This window comes from Rutilus rutilus, assembly GCF_951802725.1.
Source record: "Rutilus rutilus genome assembly, chromosome: 5".
Lineage (NCBI taxonomy): Eukaryota > Metazoa > Chordata > Actinopteri > Cypriniformes > Leuciscidae > Rutilus > Rutilus rutilus.
The window spans coordinates 41,042,197-41,060,654 of record NC_140213.1 but is presented as its reverse complement, the minus strand read 5'-3'; the positions used below and the strand labels follow the sequence as shown (position 1 = coordinate 41,060,654).

Here is an 18,458-nt window from a genome sequence, read left to right as displayed (position 1 = left end):
ATCCTTTAGGTGAGTGTATATACTGTGTGTATATATATATATATATATATATATATATATATATATATATATATATATATATATATATATATATAATACATTTCCATCATGAGCAATTAACAGCTGGTGCTAGCAAACCAATAAAAACCAGTGAAATTGTATGGCCATTCCCAAAATCTCTCTGTCTGTCTGTCACTCTCACTCTTTCACTTTTCTCAGATGACCACTAAATAATTCAGGTGATAAAAATAACAAATGTTTAGGGTCTTTTGAAAGTCGCAATATAAATAAGGACATCGGTTTTTGATTCCCGCGGGAGGATGGAAACATCGATCTGTTTCAAATGTGAGAAACTGAAAGTAGACACTCACTCAGAGGGCTCCTATTCCAGTCGACCTGGCAAAGACCAAGGGCCTGACACACACACACACTCATGTTGGGTTTTCATGTTCTATGGGGACTAATTTTCTAATGTTCTAATTTTTTTTCTACTGTACAAACTGTTTATTATAATCACCTAACACTAAGGCCCAATCTCAATTCTCTGTCTTACCCCTTCCCCTTAGTTTTGCACGTTCACGTGAGACGTGCAAAACTAAGGGGAAGGGGTAAGACAGAGAATTGGGATTGGGCCTAAACCTTAGGTTTTAGGCCTTGTTTACACCTGGTATTAAGATGCACTATGGTCGATCGGATCAGAAGTGGACAACGCTAAACAGGTGTAAACGGGGTCTAAAATGTTTAGAGCTTGTCCAGTTTTGACCACTTCCAGAAGTAGTTGATAACGCATTTGATCGGTTTGAGTTCGTAGTGTAGACACGCATGTGGTCGAATGCTTCCGAACAGCCACAAAAGACCACCTACCCTCGCCTACTGACTTAATGCGTAAACGTTATGGGAAGCGCGCTAGCCGCACTGTACTTAAACGTTGTCGGCTGAAGACCCAAGTTTAGTTTGAAGACGAAAAAGATAGCAAGCACAATGTTCTCTTAACATTCCTGATCTAACATGCACTCACTTCGTTCGGCGTGATCTTGCAGCTTTAAACAATCTGAAATAGAGTTCACATACAAAATTGTTGCAATCCGCCCTGAAACTGAGACACAAGCGAATGGGGCAAGATGGGGTTTTTGCACCGACATGACAATGCAGCCAGCATGAATGAGCGCTGGACTTGCTAAAAACAACAAAGACCTCTGATGCTGCATGTCAACTAGCTGACTACTTTTCTGGACAGCTAGTCGACTAGTAAAAATCTGATGTTGTGCAAGCCCTAGTATGTTTACATCTCTGTCCTCAGCTCTAAGCTTACATTTATGGTCAGACAAAAACACTTGAGTATAATGTAAACAGAAAAATGAGTACTTCCTGATCAGAATATATGCATGTATAGATAGATAGTCACTTCCTCATGGGTGTCTTCAAAAATGTATGCAATACATAAAAATGAACATAAAAAAGTGGTTCAGTCTAGGACTGTTATAATCTTATAAAACAGAGAACTTAAACATTTATAGATATAGACCCCCTGCAGGGACCGTTATAGAGAAAAAATGACCAATGAGTTTCGATATTTTTCCTATTTAAAACTTGACTCTTCTGTAGTTACATCGTGTACTAAGACTGACGGAAAATGAAAAGTTGCGATTTTCTAGGCTGATATGGCTAGGAACTATACTCTCATTCCTGCGTAATAATCAAGAAACTTTGCTGCCATACCATGGGTCCAGCAGGCGTAATGATATGACGCAGCTCCTGAAAATAGTCCCCAGCTCAGTAACTTCCAACGTGACCGGGACTAAGTTTGTCTAACCTATTAGACCTATTTTCAGGCGCTGCGTCATATCATTACACCTGCTGCCCTCATGGTACGGCAGCAACGTTTCTTGATTATTACGCAGGAATGAGAGTATAGTTCCTAGCCATATCAGCCTAGAAAATCACAACTTTTCATTTTCCGTCGGTCTTAGTACACGATGTAACTACAGAAGAGTCAAGTTTTAAATAGGAAAAATATCGAAACTCTTTGGTCATTTTTTTGAGAGAGATGCTAATGGTCTTGTCCGATTCAATGATCTATGCTAAGCTATGCTAAAAGTGGTACCGCCAGACCCGGCGATCGGCTGAATGGATTCGAAAACGGTAAAACTCAACTGTTTAACTCTGGGGGAGTTGTAAAATGAACCTATTTCCAAAAAAAGTGGAGTATACCTTTAATACTTCAAATAAAGATTGTATCAATTCCATCGTTACACCAGTAGGTGGCGACAAGTGACTTAAATGTATTCGTCATTGAAACATTAATTCAAGAGATTTATTTAAAATGTTGATATCCAGTAATAAAACAAAAGATGTCTATATGATTGAGTCATTGAATGATTCATTCAACCCAATCTTTTTAAATAATTGATTCAAATTAATTAAATATGTTTAAATAGACTGCAGCAATTAAAATTTTGGCAGAACCTGTAGTAAATTTCATGTCGTTTCGTTTAGTCATATGTCCAGAATCATGGGAGAACCATGATCTCTATTTTAAACAAAAAAAATCATGATTCTTAATTTATCCAGAATCATGCAGCTCTAGTGTTGGGTCTTTTTTTAAAAGAAATTAATACTTTTATTCAGTGAGAATGCATTAAATTGAGCAAAAGTGACAGTAAAGAAAATTCGGTTTCAAATAAATGTTGTTCTTTTGAACTTTCTATTCGTCAAATATGGGTAACAATTTGTTTTTCCTTTGTTAAAGGGTCGACTCAACACATAGCCTTCATAAACGCAAGTTTTATGAAAGTCTTAATGCAAGCGAAGAACAGTGAGTGTATTTTGTTTGTCCAAATATTAAGCTAATATCATAATACAAGCCCAGCCACTTAAATTATGGTAGAAAGTTCACCCTATTGTCTAATGAGCAGCAAAAACCACCAGAGAACCTTACAAACATTCCCACACAGGCATAAGAGCCCCGTCAAAATAAGTTCTAACAGCTTCGGGGATCAAGTTTTAGGACCCACATGAAAAAGAGGATAATGAAGAGTTGTTACAAGAAGAGAGAAGACGAGGGAGTTTCTTGGAAAGTTTGTGTGAGGTTAACAGTCATTTTCATCTTCTCCTCTCCACTGATAAGGGCTGATCTCTGAAAGCCAGCATGTGGGCGGAGGACAGACATCATTACAGCAACCTTTCCTTCAGATGAACTTATTATAGAACAGCTCATTAAAGAAGAGAGAGAACAGAGTGAGAGAAAGGATCATCTCAGATTGGAAAACTTATGGCATTCATGCATGAAGACTAATTTCCCACATCTCGCGGCTCTCTGTAAGGTATGTGTTTGTGTATGTGTCCTGAGAGGTGGAGGATCTGGCCAGCACGAGCTCCTGCTGAGGTTATTACATAATCGCGCCAACTGCGCTCTGTGACCTGTAACTTGGTTTGAGTACACTCAATCTTATTCCACAAAGGGACAAATCATCACAGCATTCATCAACGTGAAGAGCATGTGCAGTACTACGGAAAGGATTAATTCAAAATGTTCGAGTCATTTCAAACCGGTATAACTTTTTCTTCATGTTGTTCCAACCCCATATGAATTTCTTACTTCCATACAACACAAAAATAATGGTTTAGAAGAATTTCCCTTTTCCATATGATGAGAGTAAATGGGGACTGGGACTGTAAAGCTTTAAAAAGAAAAAAAGAGAACATAGTCCACATAGCTTTTGCACTATATTTCAATACTTCTGAAGCCATTTAATAGCTTCTCTGTGAGAAACAGATCTTAATGTTTGTTGAGTGGTTGTTTAGTTTTTAGTTAACTAAAATCAAAATTAAAACGTTTAAAAATAATTTTCGGTAAAAATTGTTTTCAGATGCAAGCGAAAAAATAAAATGAAAATATATTCTATGAAAAACTTTATTGAAGATTTTAAACAGCAATAAATAAATGTAGAGTAAGTAGAAGTACTAAAATTACTAAAACTAAAACTGAAATAAAAATACATTTAAACCCGAAATATTTTTAAAAGACTGTGTGAAGTTTTAGCTCAAAATACCCCACAGATATTTTTATATAGCATGTTAAAATTAACAATTTTTGAGGGTGAGCAAAAACGCACAGTTTTGTGTCTGTTCCTTTAAATGCAAATGAGCTGCTGCTCCCGGCACAGAGGGCGGAGCTTCAAGAGCTTGCACTCACACCGACATGCACTGAAAATTTCTAAAACTTTTAGCCTTTTATGTTAAAACCGGAGTCAGTCTTTTATTTTATTTTTTCATGGTGTTGTCATTTTTTTGGGACCACCATCCAGTTTCACTGTATGAAAAAGCGCAGCATAAACATTCTGCTATGTAATTTCTATAACATGAAAGAAAGTAATATGAGTCTGATATGACAACATTTTTGGTAAACTAATACTTTAAGGTAAATGTTTTTGGCTGTCCTAATGAATTTAGAATGGTCGAGTGATGCCACAAAAAGTCATATGAATGAAGTACACATACATTGTGATGGACAGGACTAAATAAACATGCTCCTCCTGACCTTTGGTTTGGATGGAACTCCATTTATCAGATCAGAGAGGTTAAGAGAAGACGATCTATAGAGCAAGTCAGCGATCTGAATGTCTACAAGGTTTTATTTTAAAGTAGTGAGGTGGAATGTGATTTAAAGGATCTCAAGAGTGCACACCGGTAGCCAAAATAGAAAAAACTCTCACGCACGCACACACACACACTCAACGGCCCACACTACCTCTTGCTCCTATCTCCCATTGCTGGCTCATGTCATCTGTAAGAGAATCCTTTGTCCTGATGGTGTTTTTGAGTGCTGTTTCTGTCATCACCCTCCGGACATGGCCACTTATCCCACTAAACACCGGGAGGGACATCTATTTATAACAATAATAATCAAGGCTTCGCTTTCTCAAATCACACAGAGAGTTCGCAGGTCAACCCTTCCCTGTTAAAGCCTAACATCTGCCCACCATGTAGGCTGCCCATCCCTTCTGCTGTGCCCAGATGTATGCGAGTCATTTTCTATTGGATCAAGTCAAAGAAATGCTTGTCAAAGAAAAGGGAAACTACAGGGCGTAATTACACTTATGAAACAACAAGCTGAGTATGATGAGTCTGTATATCCCTTCCTCTTTCTCTTCCTTCCCCATCATCTCATTTTCTCTCTCCGCCTTTCTCGCAGAGTTATGTCAAAAGCAAGCTTTAACAGGGTAGGTTTTTGAAAAGCAATTACACAAGGCTATATATATATATATTAGGGATGTCCCGATACCACTTTTTCACTTCCGATACGATACCGATGCCACAGCTTTGGCTATTTGCCGATACCGATATCAATCCGATATTTTTATTTTATTCTTGAACTAATACTACTACTAATAAAATATATGGAAGCACTTTGCTCAATTAGCCACATAAAAACATCTCACTCAAATGGAGAACAAATACTTCTCCAGTATATAGTCCACAACAACAGTTGATAATGAAAGACTGCCACCCTTTATTCAAAAGACCTTGAGATATGTTTGGTAATTGGACCTGAATGAATTTAAAATTAATTTGCTATATTTCAAATCAATATATTTGTTTCCTTAAAATTTTAATTAACTTTAACGTTATTCTCATCTGAATTATAAATAATTTATTTCTGTGTAAAATAATACTACCATAAAAACACATTTGATTTTCTTTTTTAATCAATGTAGAATGTGTAACTTAAAAATAAACAGATTAGTGCTGTTTTAGGACAAGAAATGAAAACCAATGCAATATGATGAATGTCCAAAAGATGAGATAATTTTTGCTTTTAAACAGCGTGTGTGTGCGTGTGTGTGTGTGTGTGTGTGTGTGTGTGTGTGTGTGTGTGTGTGTGTGTGTGTGTGTGTGTGTGTGTGTGTGTGTGTGTGTGTGTGTGATTTTGGTTGGGTGACAGTTGTAGGTTACAGTTTGACAAGAGTTTACAGTTTGACAAAAGCACAATGTCGTGTTTTACACAAATATAAGTAGGCTAAACACTTTTTGCAGTTTTAATGATGTCCTGTATGAACAAAATGACGTATGAGTATGTTTTTATGTTTCCACTGTTCGATCGCGCTAAATTCGCGTCTATCTCGATGCTTGAACAGTTTGAATCCATTCGCGCGTATAATGATAAAGCGAGCGTTTGAAGCGAAATAGACGCGTGTTCAGAGCTAAGGCGGGGCTACAGATTAGGTGACCCTAAAGAACCGTTATGCGCGTATCTAACAGTAGTTCCGCATTACATTAATTAATGTGCACGCGGGTTTTATTTATTTTTATACCGTGTATTCTCAGTGTAAATCCATGCACCGAACCGTGACGCACGTACCGAACGTAGCCTACGTTCAATACGATTAAGCCTGTTTTATGCTTCTGCGTCGAATCGACGGCGTACCCCCGCAGACCCCTCTGCGTCGCCGCGAACCCCTCTCCAACCCCTCCGCCGTAGCTCGACGTGCACCTCCAAAAAATTGTAACTACGCGTCGAGGCGACGCAGACCGCAAGGGCTTCGATTGGTGTATGAGAGCAGAGAGCAAGACTGAACATTTGCATCCTCGTGATTCAGTGCACTTTTGTAAATAGTTCATTTTCTTAGATAATGTTTTATATTACGGTTAACTTATATTGTGTTTCAGTTTTATATTGTGTGTTTCTTGTACCTATTACTCTTATTTTTTTTTTTTTTTATTGTATACTTAAACCTTTGCCCTTTGTTCTTGGCGTGCTTTTTTACTCATTGCACATTAATAGATCAATGGTTGTTTTGAAAAAAAGTTTATTTACATTTGTTGTTCAACGTCGATTAGCTCCAGCTGCAACAACCATAGACGGGCAACAACACTCTCTCTCTTTCGCTCGCGCGGAACCAGCGCACGGAACCAAAACAAACTAGCAAAGAGATTCGCGAACCACACCCCACCTAGCGTTCTGGCGGTGAAATGCACCGCGATGCAATGCAACCCGACGCAGAACCATAAAACAGCCACGACGCCGTAGGAGTGACGACGTAGCTACGCCGTGGAGTTGACGCAGAAGCATAATGAGGCCTTTACACGTACCGTTCCACCCTTAATAGGTATCGGATCAGGTATTGGATATATTTTTTTCTCCCCTCCGATATCCGATCTAGCGTTCTGGGCCAGTATCGGCACGATACTGATGCCGTGGATCGGATCGGGACATCCCTTATATATATATATATATATATATATATATATATATATATATATATATATATATATATATATATATATATATATATATATATATATATGTGTGTGTGTGTGTGTGTGTGTCTGTGTGTGTGTAATATTTGTGTTGCACAGTGAGTTGTTGCCCATGTAGAACATTATATGATTTGATTGATTAGCCTGAAAATGTGTCCCTTTATACCTACATGATGTGACATTTAGCCTAATATTACTTTCTCCACACCCACTCAGCCTTGGTTATATAAGCAGAAATGAAAAGTAATTTCGTAAGTGGAGAAATTTACATTAACATTTTGATGTAAGCTTTTGAATTCAACGCACTGATGAATCATACCAGTCATTTATTAAGAAAGTAAACTGGGTCGATTTTAATTTCATGTTGCTTAAAAGCAGGATGATGTTAATACTACCAGACTAGCAGATTATTATGGACTGGTTGTGAATACATAATATTACTCACACCCAGATATGTTTAGCCATCGTCCTGTACGCTCCCCACGGCCAACCCCCTGATTCACTCCCGCTTTTCTTCTGATTCACGGATCGCAGTAACTACCCCTCCCCCTTATCTACTCTGGGTCATTTGTCATCCTTCAATTATGGCAGCCATTGTCATCTCCATGGCAACAGAGTGAAGAAAAGAGGGAGGGAATGCATACGGGTAAATGAAATGAGGCAGCACATTCTTAACATGCGCCAGAGGAACATGCACGTAGCAGCTGAAAGCACCGACCGTTACTTATGGACAACAATTTCACACATCGTTCACTGTAAGAGTTAAACATCAGCTGTTCCTGACAAATGATGTTACGTGTGATTACCGTAAGACGATGGGGCAACATCTGTACTTTTCAGTCAGTAAAAAGGAAGCGAACACTGCAAAAGCAGAAATGCTCCACTCGGTGTGTGAACAAAAGGCCACAGGCGGAGTCCCTACTGAATCTACAATTATACCTTAATTAAAAGTTGCTTGTGTAATACCCAAGCCCTATTTGCGTTTCTGTGTCTGTGTGTGTGTGTGTGTGTGTGTGTGTGTGTGTGTGTGTGTGTGTGTGTGTGTGTGTGTGTGTGTGTGTGTGTGTGTGTGTGTGTGTGTGTGTGTGTGTGTGTGTGTGTGTGTGTGTGTGTGCGTGTCGGCTCCCCAGGGCCGAAGGTTGCTGGAAACAACCAGCAGACAGACCAATTTATACCTATTTGCAGTCACCAGGTAAAGGTTACAATGATACACAAATGGCAAAACACAGTCACAGCAGGATGCAATTAACACTCTTCACTCACATCACCCCACAACACACTTTTCACCAGTATCCCACTAACTCTTGCAAATAAGAAAATTATTTGCACACAGCTAGGTGTGAAAGATAAAAGCATGTGACATTCTAACATTTAAAGGGACACTTCACTTGAAAATTTTAATTCTGTTACCCACCCTCATGTCATTCCAAACCTGTATGCTTTTATTTTACGGTAGAATACAAACAAAACAATTAAAGAATCTTCACATAGATCTTCTCCATACAGTATAAGTACATTGGCTCTTTTTCCTCACACAAAAAAAAAAAAAAAAAAAAAAAAAACCTTTTGGCGTCTCAAGGCTTGGAATACATCACACAAGTTGTACAGACTTTTATGTTTTTTTATAGTACTTCACAGCTTGTGGACAGTATGAGCATTATATAGAATCATTGTATGGAAAAGATATGTAAAAATATAAATAAATTATACAAGTAGTAAGATAAACTTTTCATTCATCAAAGAATCCTGAAAAAATATCTATCAAGGTTTCAGCAAAAATATTAAGCGGCACTGTTTTTAACATTGATAATAACAATAAGAAAAACTTTCTTGAGCACCAAATCAGCATAACAGACTAATTTAATATAACACTGAAGACTGGAGTAATGGCTGCTGAAAATATAGCTTTGCCATAACAGGAATAAATTACATATTAATATGCATGCTATTTATATAATAAAAGAATATAATATTTTGTTTAGTATTTTTTTAATTAACCCTTTTCCCACCATTGACGGAATTTTCCGGCTTTCTGTGTTTTCACTGTTATACGGTAGGGGCACTATTACGCATCTTCTGAAAGAGTACTGAATCTCCAGATAAAAACACAGACAAGAAGGAAGCAGAAACAAGTGATAAAAGCAGTGTTTATGCACGTTGTAGTCTTTGGAAATTTTTTGTTTAAAATGTTGCTTTTACTTACCCACACAAGTGTTAATAAAAAAAAAAGAATGCATGAAGCTAGAAAAAAAAACTTTTTTTGTTTGTCTGTTTTATTTTTGTTTTTAAATGCAAAGGCTCGGTTTTTTGTTTTGATATCTTGCATGTTCAGATATTCATACAACAAATTATTCTGGGGGCCATGAAAAGTTTTGTACAAAAATCAGCAAAAATGCTGACGGTAGCTTGTTGCAACTTTTATTTTTTAAAACGCTGGCAGGGAAAGAGTTAAGGGCCACAATCTGATCCAGATACACATTATGTAATTGGACCATAAGTAGAGTTCACATTGCACTACCATGCTGTAAATCAGCTGACCTCAGATCAGATGAGCAGAACCACCCTGAATGCCTCCCCAATAAAGCTCTTTTGTGTTGGTGTTGAAGGGGCTGGCCTAGGACCTGCATTATGGCCCAACACAAACACCTCACTAAGACAAAGGCCCTTTGTTTGATCACCAGTACATGGGTCAGCCAGAACTCCCTACACGGCATGTACATATGGACCCACCACAGAGAGACCAAAAGAGATGGAGAGGGTGGAAAAAAAGAACCGGTGGGAGAACAAGGGGTCACTGAGGGGTTCAGGGAAGCACTTGACATTCCAGCCCCACTGTTTCCCACTCTCCGGCCCAACTCAGGCATCGACTCTCACTGCCGTAAAGAGAAATCTGCTTGAGTGTGTGACTGAGTAAGAAAAATAGACACTTTTTTTTGCCTGAGCTGAACACTTCCTCTCTACCTGTGTTTTATACTCACAAGAAGTGAGAATAAAATTACTGCGCAGTATCTTAAGTAGAAACCCAGACACATGGCTCTATAAGCCAGGACGTAACAAAAAGTGGGGTTTTATTCCCAAATATTGTGCTATTTTAGATCTCAATACAGCATCACTACTCTCAAATATTCTCAAACCAAATTAGTAGTTACGTTAAATACAAAAATTGACCAGTTTGCAATAAAAACCATGGTATAGAAGATCTGAATGTTGCATGTAGGTTTGATAACTTTGCACACTATTCAGTAGCGTTCACAAATCAGATGCAAAATACATGCTGCCATGGTACAGTATATAAACAAATATACACTCATTTAAAATCATCTCCACCTCATAAAGAATTGAGGTGTGCATTGTTCAGTCACACTGTGTCTGCGGGCCGAGCCAGAGGGGATCATGCCAGAGTATTACAGTCAAAGCTCTGGGAAATCAACACATGAGAACCGTTTGTTCTCCCTGTGCTCAGTCAACTCCAATCACATCAGCTAGACACATAAAAACCCCTCTATTACAGAGGGACAGAGTGTCAGACAGACAGTCAAAAGATCACCGACAGAGAGAGAAGCAAAAATGGACGGGGAAACTCTCATTTGTACTGTTCATTTCACCGGCCTGTGTGTTTCATCAGAGCTCCTTCCCTTTTTTATAGTGACTCAGAGTGACTTTTTTTTTATAGTGACTTCCCCAAACACACACACACCACTCACAGCCCCACCCAAACCCACTGCACTTGATACTTTAAAATATATAATCTTCCTATAGGAAGACTTCCCAATGGACAATCAGACGTAAATCTGTAGTTTAAATGGCCTTGCAATCTGCATACTGCACACTATTGCAGGTGCTAATAAGAGGGCCAGCAGTGTTGCAGTCACAAGCAAGGGTGCTTTGTGTCAATGCTAATTTCCTTTCTTTGCATTAAAATGGGTTTTACCCACCCAAACAGCCCTCTTCAACTTACATCTGCTATGAAGCTTTGAACAAAATGTGCAGGGAGTTCAGTAAAGGTACCGGTTAAACACAGTGAGGTCAGAGCATACACCTACTACACTTAAAAGGCTAAAAAAGGAAGCAAAATGCAGAATCTGTATGATTTTGTATATTTTCATTTTTAAAATAAAATGAGCAAAATTTTAATTTAAATAAATAAAAAGAAAACACTACATTCAGTTCTTTTAAATGCTACAGGCAAATTTAGGCATCACAATATTATATAAAAGTCACTATGAAAACCATACATTTTGAGATCTGCCTAAGATTAAAGGTGCTCTAAGCGATGTCACGTTTTTTAGGCCAAAACATTTTTTGTCACATACAGCAAACATCTCCTCACTATCCGCTAGCTGCCAACCAGTTAGCTAGAGGAGAGATGTCCTAGACAACGACAACGACTAACGCTAAAAATGTATATTCTTGAGAATTTTGATATGGCCGACACACGACCAAAGAGACGACGTTCCAATGAACAAATTACAAAGAAGAAGAAGGAACGCGCAAAGTCCCGAATTTAAATCGGAAAAGCGTTCAAAGGGTGGCGAGAACTCCGCCGGCAGAAGGGCTTCCAATCCCAAATTCAGGTGGCTCTGTTTTTGCTGGACAGGTGGGTAAATCCAGTTTGGTTTTTCTAAATGGTTCATGACTGTTTCAGGAAGCAAAGAATGGAGGGGGAGGGGACGGGATGAGGAGGAGGGAGGGTCGAGCTAGCCTCCGTTTTGTTTGACAATACTTTGAACGTCAACAAGAAGTGACTTCACCCAACATCGCTTAGAGCACCTTTAAATTGATTAAATTATGAGTGTAAGTAAGGTAATCCAGGTCATCAGAAACATATCAGCCAAAAATAGCACCAGTATACTGAGTATCCAATCCATTCTTGTATTTATATATATCAACGTGGCCAAGATTTAGTAAAATGAGGAAACTAATATTGTGCACACGATTTACTTAAAACAAGGGAACGAATTAGTCAAACGTGCTGACGTACTAAGCTGTGGGAACGAATTGTTAATTGGTGGCCACGATATAATAATTCTTAGCTCTAGAATGTCGCAATTCAAATTTACAATGCTGTAGAGTTGAAGTCTTTCTTCTAGAGGAAGTGAAACACACTCTAATTTAAGCTTGCAGTATCTTACAGAATTCTTCATCTAAACCTTCATCAGACACCAATCGCTCAACACACGTCAACCTCTAGACACTAGAGACATAATGTTTCGTGCTCTGCTACTCGAGTGCATGGCCACAGTTTAGCTTCATGGATGTACAGATGGAGTAAAACTGAACAGCTGGGTCCTCTGCTTCAACCCTTCAATTAGCCAGCTACAGGACAGCCCGGCATATTGCATGCTGCAGAGATCACTTTAGAAAAAAAACAAACATTTTTAATCCTATCCAGTCTATCCAGCAGCAGAAGTCCGCTTTTAAAGGATAATATGACGAGTGGCCTTGGATTACAGTTCACAGATTAGACAATAAACCACTTGATGATCAGATGGTAAAATAGTCTAAATAAGGATTTCATTTTTACTACACGGCTAGTTGTCCAGAAAAGTAGTAATCCAGTAAATGTTTATCTTATCTGACTTAGAATATTACAGCATCAGCGGGTTTTGGCAAATCCAACATTATTCACATAGAGTTTGTTATTGAGAGTCCTTCTTATCACCCATTATTAGATTCAGACTGCACTGTCATGTCCCATTCGCTTTCAGTTTCTCTCTCATAAGTAATATGAGTTCCCCTTCTTTCTATATTTAAAATCTTTGGCGTTATTCAGTAGTCTTCAGTGTAACATGATGATACTTCAGAAATCTTCTGATTTGGTGTTCAAGAAAGATTTCCTATTATTATCTATGTTGAAAACAGTTGTGTTGATTAATATTTTTGTGCAAACTGTGATACTTTTTTAAGGATTCTTTCATGAATAGATCATTTAAAAAGAACAGCATATATTTGTCATATTATAATTGTCTTTACTGTCACTTTTGATCAATTTAATGCATCCTAGTTATATATAAAAGTATACATTTATTTCCCAAAAAATCTTACTGACCCCAAACTTTTAAATGGCAGTGTACAAAATTAGTATTAATATAAATATTCAACTATAATCAGTGCAACACCTAGTCTATGTTTAACAGCCTTATAAACAAGAATCAGATCCAGGACCTGACGACATACAAACTGCTTTAATATGCCACAATCGTGCGCACATCATACCATATAACTTTTCGTATATACATTTTATCTGCTTTATGAAGGCTTTTGATCATCCATGCATGACACGCGTGGGTGAAGAAGTGACACGCACGATGATGACACACACAGCTCCGTCTCCAGGGTCTATAAAACTGTTCTCCATATACTCAGATTTTTTTCTCTCCCCCGAACACACAAAATACATCTTCAATTGCTTATATTTCATTCCCATAGGACTAGGTGCCAGGAAGATGACCGCAGGAACAGAGAAAAAGAGAGAGAGTGCCGTGTATGTGTGATGTGATCAGATACTGAGAGCAGCCTGCACACACTTAAACACTCCCCTCTCACACTGAACTAATAAAGCAGATGGAAGCACTGTTGCCTGCCTACAGGACTACACCATAATCACAGGGTTTACCAACATCTCCCCTCCTCATGCTGCGCCCTCTCTCTCTCACCATCTTTCACACATCACCCAGTTCCCTGGTTTACTCTTGACATGTTAAGTGCACACCTCCATGTCTCATCCGCACTTTTCAAGCCATGCAACACAGAATACTGTTTAACTAAAGGCTAGAAACCATCTAACAGACAGTGGAAGTGTTCCGATTAGCTTGTTGCAATGTAAATGTTGTGGTTCGGTTTTGTCTTACATGTCTTGACAATAAGGCCAGACCAAAACCACTGATCTAGATTCAACATAGCTCTGATTTTATCGCATATGATACACATAACATTTCCTGAAACATGTCATGACATATTTAGGCTTATATACTTAACCGTTATCTCTGGGGAAGCTTGAAGACATAATAAAATCAACTCTGCAAACCATATAGAGATCGGCTCTTTCACATTAGAGCAAAACAAATTCTATATTTTAAGAGACATATAAGAGTGCCACTAGAATTTTAATTGGTTTGTTCTGGATTCTAATAGTGTAAAATTGCTTTTTATTGTACGCACTTAGCAATGCGACATAATTACAAGTACATTAAATGCAATACATTATATTAAAGCTGCAATATCCTAAAAATAATTTCAAGTAAGTGACAGTGGCGGAACATTTAATGATCTAGTTAAGCTCATAAAAAGCCCTAGAAAAACAACTAATTCATGGCGTATTACAGTAAGAAGCCCAGAGCTGCATATTCCACTCCTTCAGGAGCCAAACAGTTTAACCAGCTCCATCATGAGACACTCTTATTACCCAATTAAGCACATAAGAGCAACAATGAATCCTTAGAGAGGAAAGATTCATCACTCTTTGGATGACTTAGAAATATGCCTGAGGCATTAGCTACAATGGCTTAAAAGCACAGTGGTGAATACTGTCATTAATTTGTTCAGCTGACCAAGCAATATGAAATTTTGGTTTCTCCATATCCTCAAACTCAACTTGCAATATACACCCCGTTGTTGATCTTTCTCCCTTTTGGGAAGATTTATTAGAAATTCTGAATAAAAATATATCATAACACAAACACTATGCTATAGGCTATATTGAAAACTATCAAATCCTTAATAAGAGGAATTCACTCACTGTGAGGACATTTTATGCACCCACAAATTTAAATATCTGGGGTATTTACATTTGCATTTTTGCCCCGCAAATTTCTTCCTCAGCTCATCAGCTGATTTAGCTTATTTTGCCATTGTCCCAAGTTAAGCATTGTATTTATTGAGTGAAACATTCACACACAATATAATACAAAAGAATCGAAGTATAGGTGGGTGCATCTCTCCCTGAGCACAAGACGCACAAATCCATCCCCTGTTTTCCCTCTCGCCGCAGGTTCAAGGCTCTTAACGACGGAGAAAACCGAAACTAGCCGAAGAAAGCCGATCACAGAAAAAGACTCTGCTGGGCGCTGTCCACCACTGAACCCGCCTGAAATCCTCCGATGTACTATTTCACAACATTTCCTAGCTAATTACGTTCATTTTCCCTAGCAATTGCTTTGCATCGCATTACAAAAACACCGTGATATAATAACATAGCCAGACCAGATAGCCCATATACAATGCCATTTTCCAAGGGCTACAGATTTCGATTCGACAAAGGCAGGGGCTCGTGCACACCTTTGAGAATGGATGCGTTTCTTCATCGAAAGCTTTGCACTGAGCAATAAACTGCGCTTGCTACAGCTCGACGTTTAAAAATCTCCCTTGCATCACTTACATTATAACGTCTATTTATCAGTAAGCATTCATCATTAGCTTATTTGAATTCTATAACACACACCATGTCCAGATGGAGACAGTGACTATAAAAAAAAATAGATTATTCCCAAACGAGTCAAATATAGGCTAATTACAGGAACTGCATTTAAGATTCAATTCAAATGAGCATATGACATCCAAACCACAAGGTAGATGAACAGATCGTTTGCAGTGAAGCGTAAAGAGGACGTCAGTGCATAAAAATGGCCGTGAGGAAGTTGAGCTGGTTGGGTGTCAAACCTTCTTCCCTCAATATGAGCATCAACCCAACACAGACTACAAAAAGCATGAAGGCCTGTTCATGTTGCACCAACGCCATGCACACACAGCCGACAGCATTATCTCCAGGCACCATTTGCCATATAAGCTCTGCCTTCACCATTCTCAACCAACAGAAGGCTCTTAACACCCTATTAACTGAATAGTATAAACCGACTGATAGTGTGTGTGTGGGGGGGGGGGGGTATATATTAACTTTTACAAGAGCTAAATAAAACCTTTTTTAATCGGTTTATTCCTTCTTTTTGACACAATACTATAAACACTGGACTATAATAAAATACAACACATCCTGCATTATTAATGAATGAATTAGCTTATGTTTTATTATGTAGACTAGTTATTTATGTGAATGTAAATGGCTTCAAATTTATTTTAGAGCAACTAAGCTTAGAATGCTATATAGGCCTACTCTTAATTGAAAATGAATGGTTTATATGTAAAAGCTTGCAAACAGTATTTTAAGGGGACGCCATTTAATACTGAAGAAACCAATACTGAAGAACCTATAACTAGTAAAGCAGAAAAGTGTGAATATGGTTAAAAAAGTGAAATATGGGTCAAATCAGTAAGGCTATCGGTAAAAGAATATGAATCTCTAAAGTGATGCTGCAAATATGAAACACAACCATTTAATTGTAGCATATATATATATATATATATATATATATATATATATATATATATATATATATATATATATATATATATATATATATATATATATATATATATATATATATATATATATATATATATATATATATATATATATATATATAGGCTATCCTATAAACGTTAATGCCTATATTTGATTGATTTATGACGTTTGTCATATCAACAAATGCACAGGAAGACATCAGAGACATCCGTAAATGCCCACAGGATGAAGTGAAATCGGGGTGGAGTGTGTCCGTGGACGCCAATAGAGAATTAACTAGGAAACACGGTCCCCCAGTTGACTTTCAGCACCATTTTCGTGAACAGCACATCGACTCCGCCTCGTCTTCCCGAACCCACTAATATACATACTGCGGATCTGCTACACCAGATCATCATCATGTCATTGCTACAATGTATGTAACACGCTAGTGGAGAATGAACTCCTTGAAAATATGGCGGACCTAAGAATTCGCCATCAAGCAATAGAGGGTGTGTGTGTGTGTGTGTGTGTGTGAGTGTGAGTGTGCGTGTGGGTGGGTGGTTTCGTGTGTCTCACACAGCGCACACTGACTGATGGATGTCATTTAAAACATGCCACTTACTTCATCTGTTTCACGATGGTACTTTTCCCAGATTCCCCGGCCCCTGTGGAGAAGAGACAGACACAAGGGAATAAGATCGCCTGTCACAATGAAGAGATCCCATACATGTGCATTGATCATCGGATGAGACACTGCGATGTGTAGGATACAGCTAGATTTGAAGGGCTCCACTCCGCATTACCTAGCAGGAGCAATTTCACATCTTTAGCAGCAGTGATTCCGTCTTCTTTAAGGTTTTTCTCGATGGCTTTGCTCCTGTCCAGAGCCGCTCTTTCCTCTGCGCTCAGTGTACATCCCATGACTAGATGAACCTCGGCTCTTTTTATCTCCAAAATGGTCCGGGTGAGAAATATCCTCGGTGTTTCTTCCTTATTCCTCTCTATGGCTGTCCCTATCCCTCTCTCTCACACACACACTCTCTCTCTCGCTCTCTCTCTCTCTCCCTGTCGGCGACTAGCTAGAGCATTAAATCCCGCAAAAGACAACGTTGGGCTGGAACATAAGTCTCTGGCGCGCGCTCTCGGTCTGTGTAACGGGGTCGTGGTGCTCGGTCCTCGGGCTGGGAGGTCTCTACTGGGCGGCGGCGGCGGCGACTGCTGCGAGCGCTGGCATCGTTAGCGTGCTCACAATGGAGGGTCAGTATGGAGAGAGAACGCGCTGGGCTCGACGCTCTCAGACAATCTCGCTGACGTCAGGAGCACAGAAGGAGAGAGACAGAGCGAGCGCGCGCGCACGAGCGAGCATTCGAATCGCGCACCGCTAACTACAGCTAGATTTATACCGTTATCTGCAGACGGAATAAATGCGCTTCTCTTGGTATTTCACGCGACGCGACCGCTGTTAAACGGTGTGTGAGCACGACTAAGGGATCAGTGTCGTGTTTCTCTGTGGGGAGCGGATGATTTAAATCCGATGAGCGGGCCCTGGCCATAGGAAGAATCACAGAAAGGTGTGGCCATTAGCCTAGTGTTGACAACCTGTAACAGCAACGCCAGATGACTAGAAATTTGATGAGAATGGGAAATGATTATATTGACACGAAATTATAAACAAAATTGCAATTGAAAATTTCAAAAGGGTCTTAATCTTTTGCAAAGTAGCCTACTTTATTGACAAGGTTGTTTAACAAAGGCAGTATGCAAATTGTACAATGACTTTCAGGAGAGTCGTATTATAGTTACAATAATTCAACTTTAAATGTAGCACACACACACATATAGGCCTATATACTGTATA

The 18,458-nt window shown here is 38.7% G+C and overlaps 1 protein-coding gene across 2 annotated transcripts in view; it reads right to left on the bottom strand.

Moving 5' to 3' along the window:
• gnao1a (guanine nucleotide binding protein (G protein), alpha activating activity polypeptide O, a) overlaps positions 1-18,179 on the bottom strand; it is an 88,721-nt gene extending 70,542 nt beyond the window's left edge. For both annotated transcript variants that reach the window (XM_084410076.1, XM_084410077.1), the window contains exons 1-2: positions 17,404-18,179; positions 17,223-17,265 (exon numbers count right to left, since the gene is read on the bottom strand). In XM_084410076.1, the coding sequence (XP_084266202.1) occupies positions 17,223-17,265; positions 17,404-17,521 (161 nt within the window). In that variant the 5' untranslated portion in view covers positions 17,522-18,179. The remainder of the gene's footprint in view (positions 1-17,222; positions 17,266-17,403) is intronic.
• Between the last annotated feature and the right edge of the window lie 279 nt (positions 18,180-18,458).